General features: G+C 37.2%; 1 protein-coding gene across 1 annotated transcript; it reads right to left on the reverse strand.

Moving 5' to 3' along the window:
- Positions 1–1,172: 1,172 nt before the first annotated feature.
- Positions 1,173–9,328, reverse strand: LOC131910415 (prolactin-like). Its single transcript, XM_059262343.1, has 5 exons — positions 9,298–9,328; positions 7,313–7,488; positions 4,192–4,299; positions 2,108–2,287; positions 1,173–1,361 (listed from the first exon to the last, which is right to left on the reverse strand). Exons 1-5 carry the CDS (start codon positions 9,326–9,328, stop codon positions 1,173–1,175), a joined length of 684 nt encoding a protein of 227 aa, XP_059118326.1.
- Positions 9,329–15,212: the final 5,884 nt, after the last annotated feature.

The raw sequence follows: 15,212 nt of genomic DNA on the forward strand, positions 1-15,212 counted from the left end.
CACAATGTGAGAGAACAGGTATTGCCATGAAGCCATGTGACAAAACAGATTAATATGAGTGGTTTGAATTAAGTTGTAAGTGCTAATTAGAAAGAAGCTTGAGCCATAGGCCATAGAGTTTGTAATTAATATAAGCCTCTTTATGTTTACTTGGGACCAAGCAGCTGTAGGACTGGGTGGGACACAGGAAAACTTCTACCTACACCACTGCTCCTTTATTTCCCTTCAGAAAAGAGCAGACCTTCCAAGAATATCAGTGGAACATGTCATAGCAAGATGCCATAAGACTTGGTATGAGGCACAAATCCTCATACCAAGGTTGTGCAAAGCAACCCTGCTGTGGGTGGGATGTTCTGTATGGCAAATGTGTTGCTAATTAGTCAATAAATAAAACACTGATTGGCCATTGGCTAGGCAGCAAGTGTAGGCGGCACAAGGAGGAGAATAAAGCTGGGAAGTGGAAGGCTGAGAGAGAGACACTGCCAGCCGCCACGATGAGAAACAGCATATGAAGATGCCTGTAAGCCACGAGCCACGTAGCAAGGTATAGATTAATGGAAATGGATTAATTTAAGCTGTAAGAACAGTTAGTAAGAAGCCTGCCATGGCCATACAGTTTGTAACCAATATAAGTCTCTGTGTTTACTTGGTCGGGTCTGAGCGGCTGTGGGACTAGCAGGTGAGAGAGATTTGCCCTGACTGTGGGCCAGGCAGGAAAACTCTAGCTACAAACCCAGTAGGAAGAAAAGTGTCCCAAGAGCAGCCAACAAAGTAAGAGATATCCCCACTCCCACTATTAGGAGTCACACACACACACATACACACACACACACACACACACACACACAATTTTTTTTCTAAAGAATAATTTTTTATTTTTTTAAGAAGCAATTCATTATAACCATGTGTGCATGCAAAAAATAAAAACTAAAGCTGGGTGGTGGTGACACATGTCTTTAATCCCAGCACTCAGGAGGCAGAGGCAGGTGGATCTTTGAGTTTGAGGCAAGTCTGGTCTACACAATGAGTTCCAAGAAAGCCAGGACTACACAGAGAAACCCTGTCTTAAAAAACAAATAAGCAAAAGCAAACAAACAAATAAAAAATCAAAAGAAGCATTGATAGTTTTGATTATCAAGGACAATCCTAGTAGTAGCTGAATGGATATATGCTCAGCAGTTGTTATTATGGATGACTTGGCACTTCACGACCTCAAGATAAGTGACAACCTTATCATTATCACTTCGCAGGCAGTGCAACAGGTTACTAAGAGCAAAATGGTGAGTATCTTCATTGGCAGACCTCACTTCTGCTAGTCCCATCCAAGCAGGGTAGGCATTTTCTTCAGCTCCAGGATGAACCTAATCACCAGAAGGACATGTATTATTTGTAGTAATCAGTAGTTCTTATGCCTTCGTGTGTGTGTGTGTGTGTGTGTGTGTGTGTGTGTGTGTGTGTGTGTATGTGTGTGTGTACATGAATGTCCATATGTGTAGGTGTGTATGCACATCATTAATTTTAAGGCCAGAGTTCAACTTGGAAAAAGTTTTTCAGGTGCCTCATGCCTCCTCTCTCTCTCTCTCTCTCTCTCTCTCTCTCTCTCTCTCTCTCTCTCTCTATCTATCTATCTCTATCTCTCTCCATAGGTTCTCTTTCTTTCACCAGGACCAGGGATTTGAATATCTCTGACTCCCCAGTACTGGGATTATAAGCATAAACCACAATATCCATTTTAAATATGAATTCAGGGAAATAAAACGCAAGGAAGGGTTTTATATATTGATACATCTCTCCAGTCCCAGGACACATTCCTTATAATTTTGATTAAAGTTTGGTGAAAATTTAGAAATAAAAGGTTTCAGTAAAAAATCAAGGCACTGACCAAACAACTGTAAGACCTCTTTTCTGTTGAATTTCCTGGTATATGAGTTTCTCAGTAAGGAACCTCAGAGAATAACTGTTAAAGCTGTGAACAAGTTGGAAACCTAAATTTAATTCTTGCAAATTACATATTTTCAGATTCATTTCTCACTACAACAAAATACATCTTTCCTGGAAAAAAAAAGAAAGAAAAAAGAAAAGAGAGAAATATAGAGAGAACACTCACCCTGACAAGGATTCTTTTCATTTCCTCTAGAAGTTCTTGATTTTTTTCCTCCACCTCTTTGATTTTTGACAGCATTGTCTCACAGGTCCCTTTAAGAGCAGCCACTGCACGCACTAGGTGTTCCAAAGGGTGGTACCAGGCTCGTGAAATGCTGATCATCACTTTGAGAAGTTCATCTGACTAAGCAATCATGATTGAACATCAAGTTTAAAAATAAGTGAAATACAATGTGGTAGATACATGTGGTAATGGCACAATCATGGTGAACTATAATATGTTTAGAAAATTTTGGGGTAAATGACAAATTATAAAATTATAAAAATACAAATTTTAAGCCACAGAATTACAGTTTACTAAAATAAAAGCAAGTAAAAATAAACGATCATTTTGTTTTTCTGAGAAGTTGATCATGTTTTGTTTTTCCTCTACATTCTATCATCTGCCCTCCTCATGAGGTCTTCTGTATTTGGTTATTTCCCTTGTTTATGGAAAACCAAAGCTTTGCTGAGACTAGGTAGGACCTGATTCAAGTAAAGACACCAGTGCTATCATTGGCAAATGGTCTAAACCATTTTCATGCAAAAACAAAACAAAACAAAAACAAAAACAAAACAACCCAAACTGGTTCACTCATACCCTCCTGTAATTTCTATATTATTCTAGGATATTGAAAACTACAAAAAGAAAAGAATACATTCATAAATAGACTTTTCATGTTCTACATTACTTCCTTTCCTAGGTGCTGAAAGAGCAGCCCATTTATGGGCATATATAAGACAAGAACATCCTTGCCTTTAACAACATTGATATAAAACCCATTGAATTTTAGACACACACTAACACACACACACACACACACACACACACACACACACACACACACACTACAGCCAGGTGTGTTCATTGCCAGGATCACACATGATATTCCTCACCAATTTAAAATACTTGCTGTGATGTCTCTTAGCAACTCTAGTAGTAATTATATTGGGCAGTAGGGAGGAATCCAAGTAAACATTGTTCTATATATGTGTAAAGAACATAAAAGAAAGAAGAAGGACAATTTTTTATGACAAAACAGGTTGCTGGGAGCACTGTGGCATGGTGATTAAGAGTGATATCTGTGGTGAATGAAGCACAATTTCACATTCTTGTCTGGCATGCAAGTGATGTAAGGTCTGTGTAATCTTTGGAGCTTCTCTTCATAATCTTTCTAATGGTACCTTGTGTCGGTGGACTTTTGTGAGGACAAAATGCATCAGTGTCAACAGAGTGCTTTTTGAAGTGTCTAGCTTTGAGGAAATGTTCTCTCTTTCCTTCCTCTCTTCTTCCTTCAATATAATCACATTTTAATTAACGGGAATAGCTTCTGTTTAGGTATTCGATATTACTAATAAAATAATAGCAAACAGTTTATATGTATGATATGGGCACACATATTAGTTTAGTTTAAATTATACTGAGATTTGCTCTGACAGGGAGTCACGGTGGATAGATCATCACAATTACACATTAGAGCTTGCAAAATAAGTAGACCTCATCAAAACAGGTTAGTCTGAGGTACATGATATGGTATGAGGAGAATCTCTTGTTCAGCTGATTTTCAATTATGACAGGGAAGAAGGCAGGAAAGACTGCACATGTAATGAAAAGCAAACAGAAATAGGGGTGTATTGAATTTCAGAAAATAAACGACTTTCTGCTCAGTTAAGAAATATGTGGCAGTGGTGGAGCCTATTGTAATAAATGCAACTATATTTGCGTCTATTCCACATGTGCATGAGTGTATATTCATCCATGAATGTCCAACTTAGATTAAAGTAAGTACAATCCTATAGGCATGGCACTGGCTAACAAAATCTGTCCTGTGTATTGACCATTTATGAATCTGTACAATCTGAACTAGCATTAGTTTTATCTTCTAGTTTGTTAACTGTATAATGCTATTGTTTTTTGACTGTTCATTCTTCTCTGTTTTGTTTGATATGTTATTACCACTCCTATAATACACCTGAAATAACCTATAACACAGTAAACCTTGTGTACTACTTCAGATGTTTTGGTGACAACCAGGAATGAAGATTTACTTGTGTCTGTTGGATTTGTTCATTGATTTCCAGAGTAGCAAGGGAAGTGGTGTGACAGATGCTGGAGTTCCTGGCTTTGTACCCCAGGCTTTTGGCAAAGTTTTCATCCTGAAAATAATAAAACATTTTAATTTATTGGCATTTCTGAATTAAATAATTTCACCTATGATAATTATATAAATGTATTTCATAGATGTGCAGTTTATAACAAATAAGCACTACCTGAAATTGAATAATTAAGCAAACATATTCTACTTAGATATTCTTCCCATTAGATATACAATTTCATTTTTAATCTCAGTTTCTAACCACCTAATTTCTTCTACTTTTTCTCTTGTTATTTTTGCCCTTCCTGAAAATTAATTTGGAAAGAAAGCTATACAATTACCAGCACTCTAAAACATTAAAGGTTTTACATGTCTTGTTTATGAGGTTAGCTGAATAACATAGACTAGTGTATTAGTTAGGGCTTCTATTGCTGTGAAGAGACACCATGACCATGGCAACTCTTATAAAGGAAAAAATATTTAATTGGTGTGGCTTACATTTTCTGAGGTTTAGCTCATTATCACCATAGTGGGGAGCATGGTGGCAGGGATTATGGTGGTGTACAGGCAGGCATGGTGTTGGCTACGTCTTGACTTGCAGGTAACAAGAAGTAGTCAGTCTCAATGGTGGTGGTTTGAGCAAATATGAGACCTCAAAGCCTACCTTCATAGTGACACACCATCTCCAACAAGGCCACATCTCCTAATAGTACCACTTCTTTTGGGGGCTATGTTTTTTCAAACTGCCAATGTGATGATATTTTATTTGTGCTTAAATGTGGTGATATTTTATTTTTATGTTAGTAAATAAAGTTTGCCTGGAGATCAGAGGACACAGCCAGACATAAACAAAAGTCAGGCAGTGGTAGCACATGCCCTTAATCTGATCACATGGCAAGCAAAGTCTCTGTGTGTTCAAGGACACACTAGGGGACAGCCAAGCGTGGTGACATGCCTTTAATCCCAGTACCAATCGTTGAGACCTGGAGATCTGTACAGACAAACAGTGACAAGGAAGTGAGGTAGCTGGGCTAAGAGCCAATGAGAAGGCAGAACAGCAAGGCAATAATGGTGCAGGTTAGACAGGAAGAAGCTCAGTTGGGCAACTACAGTGGCATGGTGAGCTAAGGTTAGCTGGTGGCTCTCAGTATTTTTCTGATCTCTACGGCTTTCACCCCTGTATTTGGCTCTGTGTTTCTTATTTAATAAGACTGTTTAAAAACCTTTCTACACTGCCACAACTCTTATATCTGTATTTATGAATCTATTATTTACTGTTGGTATAAGACGGCATGTTTGTTGTAAGTATGTGCTGTGAAATTATATCTCTTTCTCAATTACCACTGAATCTATGTCTGGACAATACCAAGTTCATGATAAATTTACAAGGTAATTGTGTTGATGGTGTCAAAATTAATTAAGAAAATTAGAGAACAACACAAATGGGACACAGAAAGATTGTAAGAGCCAGGAAAATGAGAAATTTGCAGAGACTGTGTCTTTTAGAAAGGAGAAGGAAGTTATACACATGCTACTACAACAATATGGCTGCCTCGTTAAAGATCTGAGCAGTAATAACACCAATAGATATACTAGAACAGAAGGGAGAATCTCAAGAGCTCCCACCCCAAGACAAGGAACTCCTGGCAACTAAAGATGACTGATAGAAGGGTAGACTTCCCAAGGGATAAACCCCTGAACCCTCTACTTAGTTATACCACACCAAGTGACTGAAATCATGTACATATAAGCAATACAACATTAAATGTACTGAGCAGACTATGTGTGTGTGTGTTATAATATATATGTATGTATGTATGTATATAAAATAAAACAATAACCATAGCTATAGATGCTGTTAAATCGAGAGGGATTAAAGGGAGCAAACATGGGAAGGGTAGAAGAAGGAAAGGATGGAGGAAAATGATACAATTTTAACTAAAATAAAACTATCTAGGCATGTTTTAAAGAAAACATATAGCAAAGAATGAGCGAAGATTAAAAGTATTATCTAATGTTTATATGTGATCAATTGAAGATTTTACTTAAGGTATTTATTAAAGCAGAATATTTTCTACTAGCAATCATTGAATTTGTAAAATCAAAGATACAGGAAATCATCTATCTTTCAAACTATGTGTTGAGGAAATGTAATCGTTACCTGCATTTTCACAGTGGAAAAGTCTTATTCCCCACTGAAACTATACAGAACCAAATCATCTACCTGAAAAGTCAGGGGTTCCCAGACAGTTTAACTCTTGTGATCTCATTTGAAGGAATCCTATCTATGTGACTCACTTTTTATAGCAAGGATATTGTGAAGTTGAAAGATTGTATATGAAGAATACATGATGAAAAAAAAACCCTGGCAAGTGAAAGGACAACAGGAATGCATATTCCTTACAAATCTATAGACATATTCTCCAGATTTCCAATTGTGTATTGAAGTCATCTTTGTTTTCCCTACACTGATTGATTCTGAAAAGACCCTGTATCTCCAGTAGGAAGAGAATACATTTCTTTTCTAAACTAGCACTCCCTATGGCTTGAAAAATTTGTCCCTGGAAATCTATAGACACCAGTCTCAGCACTTGAGGCTAACTAAACAGCTTTTTGTTGTTTCTTCTTTACACAGCATCAGATTAGTTCATTTCTTTTCCCTCCACATAATTCTCTGCAATGCACTTCTCTTATGCTCCACATCTGTGAAGAGAAGAAAGACCGTGGAGACTGGACCCTCCATACAAGACCAGAAAACAGAGTTCTTCCCTGACCTCACTTTTAGGACTCAATGTCATAAATTAGAGTTGAGAGACAGCCAATTTTTACCAAAAAAACCCCTAATAACAGAAAATATCTATTTAAATAATTATTTAAAACCATGTGATCTTTACAAGTCTCTGAGATTTCATCACATTTCCCATTCTTCCTGTACAATTTCTCAGTATCTGATATATTTTTTAATCCTATGAAGGCATATTATCTGAAATTTTGTTCATGATTATATCTGGTTTAATCTGTAGAATTTTTGAAGAGCCCTTTGGAGAAGAAACCAGAGGAAATTAGGTACTTACAAACTCCTCAGACATTTGTGTGGTGAGGTTAGAGGTGTATTGAGCAATGACAATTGCATGGTCAAAGAGTTCTTGAAGGGACAACTTGTTGCATCCTTCTATGTCAAGGCACATGGGTCTGGAGACCACACATTCCCATAGGAGAAGGTTTGACACTAGCAGAAGCTGAATCATCCCTGCTGCAAAGAGAGAAATTACACCCAGATGATTCTTTCAAATGTAGTTATGTGTTAAACAGTCTAACAAGCTATGTTTGTTCTTGGGGTCCTAGGCTGCATGATTTGCTTCTGTATAACTGCAGTGGGGCATAAGCTTTGTTCACTGTGAAAACATAAGTAATATTTCCCCCATACATAGTTTGAGAGTTGGATCACTTCCCACATCTTTGACTTGCTCTTGAAGTACTTTCCAACTTTGCAAACATTTGGAGCTTACATTGATACTGATCCACAATATTTAGTCCTCCAAATATTTTAATCGCTTGTGAACTTATGCTCATTTCAATTTATAACATCCTCCAGGAATTTTTAAAACTGAATTTCTAAAGCCAGCATTTTGGAAACTGATAGTACAAGGAGCACAATTCTGTTTGCTTTATCTTCGTGCCTGATCAGAATAGACACATGACCACTGAATTACTGACAATAAAGCTGAAGACAGTCCTGTCATAAAAATGATGTCACAGTCTGGAATTTACAGCTCACGATGTTTATCTTGTGTATTTGCCATTTTACCAAACAACATTGATGATTTGTGCCAAGAAAAAATAGCTAACTACCAATAGTCTAAATCGTGAAATATTCTAAAATTTGTGTAATAAACAACATAAGTAAACAATATTTTAGCTACAGAATGAAAATAACAGGTTATTTTCATTGCATTAATTAATTTCCCCAAAACATGATGCAAATAAGAATTTACATCATATCTACATGAAGAACTACAATCAACTAAAGAATATGAGAACAAGAGAAATAGTCTTTCTAGGGAAGAGCATATCGATTGTTTATGCAATACCCAGTTGTCAGCCATGTTACATTCAAGTAACAAAACAATATACAGACTGAGTAGCTTATATTTAGGAACATATATGTATATACATATACATGTATGCGTGTAACAACAACTAATGAAAAAAAGAGGCCATAAATTTCAAATAGAGCAAAGAAGGGTACAGAAAAGAATTTGGAATGAGTAAGAGGAAAGGAGAAATATTCCAAGTATAATCTCAAAAGTAACCAGTATAAGGTAAAATAAAATAGCAAATAATTCTGTTCTCCATTTCATAAAATAAATTTTGGCTGTCATCAATTCATTTTTCATGAAAATACAATCTACAAAAAAAAAGGTGATTTGTTAACACAAGCTTAAATTTCCTGTTGCTAAGAGATTCGGCTTGTACTGGATTAGGGAAAGACACAAATGTTCTGTCATTACCTGAACTAGGTTTTATAACTGAACATTTATTCAAGTGCATTCAAGTAACCAAACACACATAAAAGACCAAGAGACCAAAAAGATTGTAGCTTCTTGTGAAGTTGAGACAATTGCATCACTGAATCTTGTGTTCTCAATAAAGTATGATTTCTCAATTTAAGAAGCTAGTCATTTTTACTTGAGTAATATCTTGTTCAGGAAAGTGTTCAACAGCATTTCCCACTATATATTTGTAAAAATTCACCTTTTTATTCTCGTGTCAATTAAGATCATAGAAAATGTCTTGGTACATTGTCATGTTTTTTCATCACAGAGACAGTTCTCAATGAGAACCACTGTTCTCAAATATTACAGTGAAATTTTATTCTAAGAAGTTATTTCTCTCTTCTCTTGTGTTTGGTGTCTGCATGTAAGGCATGAACAAATTTCAATTTACAACAGATATAGCACCAATAATGCCAAAGAATGTTAGTACTATCCAAACCCTTCTTGGTGAAATAATGCATCAATAAAGCTTACTTAGAGGAACATGAATGAAGGCTACTTACAGGAACATGATTGACTCCAAGATAGCTGCATTTCTGAGAAGTTGCTCCTCAGTGTTGTCAGCAACTCTGGAAAGCTGCTTCAACTGAGTTCTGCCTTAACTATTATCTTACTTGCTATATATACAAACAGACAGGCCCTAAAGACAGACAGAGCTGAAAGGCAGAGGGAAACAATGTCTAGGAGAGGGTGCCATCCTCTACTCCTCAGGAAGTATTTATATCTTCTTTAGCATTGCCACACCCTACTTCTCCAAATATTGTTTTGCTTTTGACCATAGTATCTCTATCATTCAAATTATTTTGTAAGTCATCAAAGTTATCTCTGTCCTGAGATGACTCATATTTTTGCCTGTCAGGAGAAGCACACTTATTCATTAATACCTTTCCCTTAGTTCAGGGTCTCATGTTCTTTCTGTCACGTGTTCAATATCTCCTAAGTTTTCAGAAGTTTGTAAGTGCATATGAATCTTTTCCAGTATTGGGCCATCATGCCACAGTCATAGTCAATAGTTCTTGATACTTTAGCCATGAATCTTTTTTCAAGTAACCAGCAAACACTATTTCCACAAATCAATGACAGTTTAACTAATCTACAGGATGAAAAATAAATGTTTAGAAGGCACATTGACAGGAATGTCATGTCCATCTCTCAAAACTCTGATTGTACTAACATTATTGGGTCCTTGTTGTGGGGCCCCATGTTTTTGCATTCTCTTGAAATATAAAACACAAGTGTCCTCTTGCAAGATTGGACTTAAATCATATCAGAGAATTGATCCTTGCAACTATAACTACTATTCCACTGTTTGCCAACTGGACACAGTTTCCAGGCTTGATGATAACTTTAACATGTGAATCACTAGTAGCTTGAGAGACAGTCCTCTTGAAACAGCTTTCATGGTACCTTTTGGTACTATGGAAATAATTCAGCATCATTAGATCACTTTAAGACTAATTATTTTTCATATCATGAAATCAAACCATGTAGTTTCTTAAGCAGTGCCATCTAACCATTTAGTTATAGTGTTCAGTTAACAAGAGTATCAACAGCATGTATGGATTATGAGTTTCATGTGCCTCCCCTTCCAATTAATCTTAGGGGAGAAACTGATCCTAGACACTTAAATTTTGCATAATAAACTTACTACTTCAAGCATAGCTTTCCCCAAGCATGCTGAGTATCTTCTTACAAATTCTTTAACTCCTGTCTTTATTGTTCTTCTTATGCACTTCCAAAACAGTAAGCAATGTAGATGTTGGAATTTTCATTAGATAATGAAAATTTTACAGATGGTAGCTAGAGGCTAGCAGAGAGAGGGAAAGAGAGATAGAGATAGTGAGGGCAGGAGAGAACAGAGCAGAGAGAGAGGGAGTCTGTGTCTAGCTTTTTAAAGGATTCCTAAGAACACACACAGGTGGGCTTACAGATACATTCATTTTTCAGAATAATTATTTCCTGGAAGAAAAGTTCACAGGACAATCTAATGCAGAGATAAGTGTTCACACTAAGGACTAGCTGGACTCCAAAGGAAATCCTGCACCATTTATCTTCTAGTGATTCCCCTTTGTCAGTCTTTTTTTTTCCTCAACCCATCTCTGATGGGTGATGTTGCTCTGTATGCTGGGAATGTGTTGCTCTGATTGGTTGATAAATAAAATGCTAATTGGTCAGTAGCCAAGCAGGAAGAATAGGTGGGATAAGTAGAAAAGGAGAATTCTGGGAAGAGGAAGGCTGAGGCAGGAGTCCCCAGCCAAACACAGAGGAAGCAAGATTTGAACACAGGAATGAAAAAAGGTATCGAGTCACATGGTTAAACATAGATAAGAATTATGGGTTACTTTAACTGTAAGAGCTAGTCAGTAATAAGCCTTAGCAAATGGCCAAATGGTTTTAAATAATATAAGACTCTGTGTGTTTACTTGGGTCTGAGTGGCTCCAGGATTGGTGGGTGAGAGAGATTTGTCCTGACTGTGGGCCAGGTGAGACACAGGAAAATTTCCAACTACAAATGGGGCCAAAAGGTGCGTCAAGAATTTTTACCCAAAACTTGAGAAAGCTTTAAAAAAGGGTTCTAAAATGGAGCCAAGAGTAGCTTCCTAGTTGTGTCTCTCAGGAAAGCTGTGATACAGAAAGAAGGCAGAACTGAGAAAAGGTACCAAGCCACATAGCTAATAAATAAGAATTATGGGTTAATTTAAGTATAAGAACTAGTCAATAATAAGCCTGAGCAAATGGCCACGCAGTTATAAATAATATTAAGCCTCTGTGTGATTATTTTATAAAAGGCTGTGGGACTGTGAGTAAGAGATTTGTCCTGACTGTGATCCACATAGGACACAGAAAAACTTCCAACTACACATCTCCACCATTTTAGTTCCCATATATGCCAATGCCTCTCCTACTGTAGCCATCTTCTTTGTGTGAAGTTTTGATTTGAAGAGGATATATTCTGAACACAGACCATATGCTCCACCCTTTGGCTACCAGACATTCACCTTTAGTTTTTTAACTAACAAATTTCAATGTCTTTTGAAGATATGTAGCAGTTAGACTCTAAACCTGAGATCCCCCCAAAAAGATAAGAAGCTCCTATTATCTAAGTGGAAGAATTCTGGCACAAAAAGATGCATAAAGAATTCTACATCTCATCTACAATGAATGTGTCTGCAGTAGACAACAAGGACAATCTGAGGCCAATGTCCCCTAATGCTCAGGAAGGGGCCAGTTAGTCTGACTCACAGTCACACTTAAATATGATGTACACTGTGTTTTATTGAATTTTATAATTTGTAGTATGGCTCCACAAATAAAGGAAATAAATTACACATTTTTCTCTATCATAGGTTAGTCAGAAGGAAAAGAAAAGAAACCCATTTTCTTTAACAATTTATTTTTCCTAGGTTGAGTGAAAATCACAGAAACTCATGTTTTGGGTTAATGGGTCAACCTGCCCAAGAATAGTTTTAGTCTACACCAGAGTTGAGGAAAACTTGTAATTGGCTGGCACCTGTGTTTGGAATGCAGGGATGTTTTTCCTGGTCCTCTGAGGACAGGCAACCCTGTCATTTGCATAAAAATGCACATTGATAAGTTGGTGAAATAAAATGGGGGAGGCTTTTGATTTTGACCTGATTATTATTTACTTATTATTAGTAGTACTATCAGTATTAGTATTAGTATTGGTATTAGTATTGTGTATATGTATGGGTCTTATGCATATACACGTGCCTGTGAAAACCAGAGGTGAATATTAAATGTCTTCTACTACCACTGTCCACATTCTTTAAGGAGGGTCTCTTAATGAGCCCAGAGGTTGCTGCTTTGATTATGTTGGCTGTCCAGCCCAGTCTTCGTGATCAGACTCACCTCACCCTAAGTAATTGGGTTAAAAGCATATATCACCACACTTTCCTTTTCCCCTGGGCTCAAAACTTGAACTCAGATCCTTCTGTACTTGACTCACTGCTCCATCTCTAGAGACCTCAACAGAGCTATAATTCACCCCAACTTTCCTTCTTATAGTTAAATTTCGATAAATGTTTGTGTATGTCTAATGAAGGATTTGCAAAAATGGAATTACAACATCCATTGAGTATTATGTGTTATAATATTAGTTATGTGGGAAAAAGAGAACTCTGGGCTAACCAAAAGTTTGTGGTTTTAATGGTCCTCCTTAGCGATAGTATTGCTAATGTGTCCTTCAGTTGCAGTTAACAGGTTAGGAAGGAACACAGGTGGTATGGTGAGCAAAAGGGAAACAAAGGAAAAGGAAGGAATAAGCCAAGTCAGGGATAGAAATGCAGAGTTGCAGAAAACCTGAGCAGGGAAAAAGAAACACTGAAGGCCTTTGAAGAGCCATATGGGAAACTACCACTGTAAAAGCTTCCTAAAATACACACACATACACACACACACACACACACACACACACACACACACAAACAAAAAAAATTTGTAAAGAGGATTATCCAGGTGTGGTGGGGCAAGTCTTTAATCCTAGCACTCAGGAGGAGTCAGAATCAAACAGCAGTGACTGGAAGGTTTAGGTCTTGCCTAGTGGTCCACTGCACTTGTTTTACAGATGTTAAGAAGGCCTTTCTGTAGATCTCATCCATTTCTCCGTCATTGGATGATCCCTGTGTCTTTCTTGGGGTCCTGATTTCCAGGTAGCCTCCCTGGTGATGTGAGTAGCAGTCCAGTCATCCTTGTTCCACATCTGGTATCCTCCTAAGAGTGAGTACATACCATGTTTGTCTTTCTGAGTCTGGGTTACCTCATTCAGGATGATTTTTTCTAGATCCATCCATTTGTCTGCAAACCTCATGATGTCATTGTTTTTCTCTGCTGAGTAGTATTCCATTGTGTATATGTACCACATTTTGTTTATCCATTCTTCAGTTGAAAGGCATCTAGGTTGTTTCCATGTTCTGGCTATTACAAACAATGCTGATATGAACATAGCTGAACAAGTGCTCTTGTGGTGTGGTTGAGCATTTCTTGGGTATATGTCCAAGAGTGGTATAGCTGGCCTTTTTAAAAGCGCTACATCCTGTTAGGGAACATGCATGTTACATGACTCACTACCTTTAGCAAAAAACATGGAACTTCTGCAACATCAAAAGCACTCACTAACATAAGACCATACAGGAAAGACAGCTGCATGGTACAGCATGGATGGTCTTCATTGAGCTATTGCTCACTCAGTTGCATACATGACTGATCTTAGACACAACCGCACATTCACTGATCCCCAACTCATTTTTGGTTGGAAGACTCCTGTTCAGGTGGCAATAAGTTGTGAGACTGAGGAGTCCTGAGGAAACACTACACACATACCAATCCACTCTTCCCAGACAGAGATTCCTTGACAGATCAAATTACAGATCACCTTGGTGAACCAATGGAGTTTATTATGGTTACTTTCAAGAATATGGGTAAGAGGCACAAGAGTAGAAATGCCCCAAACACAGATGCATCAGCACATTGCACCCCAACATGTGTGATAACTAATAAAACCTGGATATGAGAAGCACACCACATAGACAGCACACAACTCAACAGGATGTAGCCTGAGCTTTCCAGGTGACTCAATCAGTCTGATCCTTTTGGAAAGCTCAACTGGTCTGTATTTCTGCTATGCTGTTGAGATGGTCTCTGCTAATTGTAGGCTCTTTGGCTCTTTCTTGCTTCTTCCAGGCTGCTCCCAAGTCTCTATCTCTTTTCTGCACCTTTCCTCACCTGAGAGTAAATTTTGCAACCATTACTGTATACATACTTTTGAGAATGGGGAGGCCTAATTAATCTCTTCAGTTTCAGGGACTTCTGAAGCTCTTTTGAGGACTTTGCTCCCTGTCGTAAGAAAACATTCTTGCATAATGTGGAGCTTCATCTCCCCCAGAGAACATCCTGTTGTTTTACCTGTCTGTATATGTCCTATATTAAATACTCTGTTATTTCCCTTACCTTTACTTCCCATTTCTTAATAATGTTTGCTCCAAGATGGAAGGCTTTAACTAATTCAACAATTACACATATTTACAAATATAAGTAAATACAAGTAAAATATCTACGATTAAAAATCATTCATGCCACTTAATTGCACTGTCAATATGTACAGAATTTTATATAAGAAAAGAAAATTAGCAGGTCCTGTTGTGTAAATTTCCATTCCAGTTATTATGCTGTTTGTAAAATTTTAATTCAAAGTCATAATGTGTCTACCCTCAGAAAGAATATAGAAGAATGTTCTAGCTGTACTTTTTTTCATAGAGGACAACATAATTTTCATGAGTCTGGTCAAATCCAAGTGCTCAGACACTTAGTCATATTCCCCAAAGCAGTTTTATAACCTCATAGCAAGTATGAAACAATAGGCAAATCTTCCATGACGTTTTTATTTTTTGAGAATTTCAGT

This window comes from Peromyscus eremicus, chromosome 5, assembly GCF_949786415.1.
Source record: "Peromyscus eremicus chromosome 5, PerEre_H2_v1, whole genome shotgun sequence".
Classification (NCBI taxonomy): domain Eukaryota; kingdom Metazoa; phylum Chordata; class Mammalia; order Rodentia; family Cricetidae; genus Peromyscus; species Peromyscus eremicus.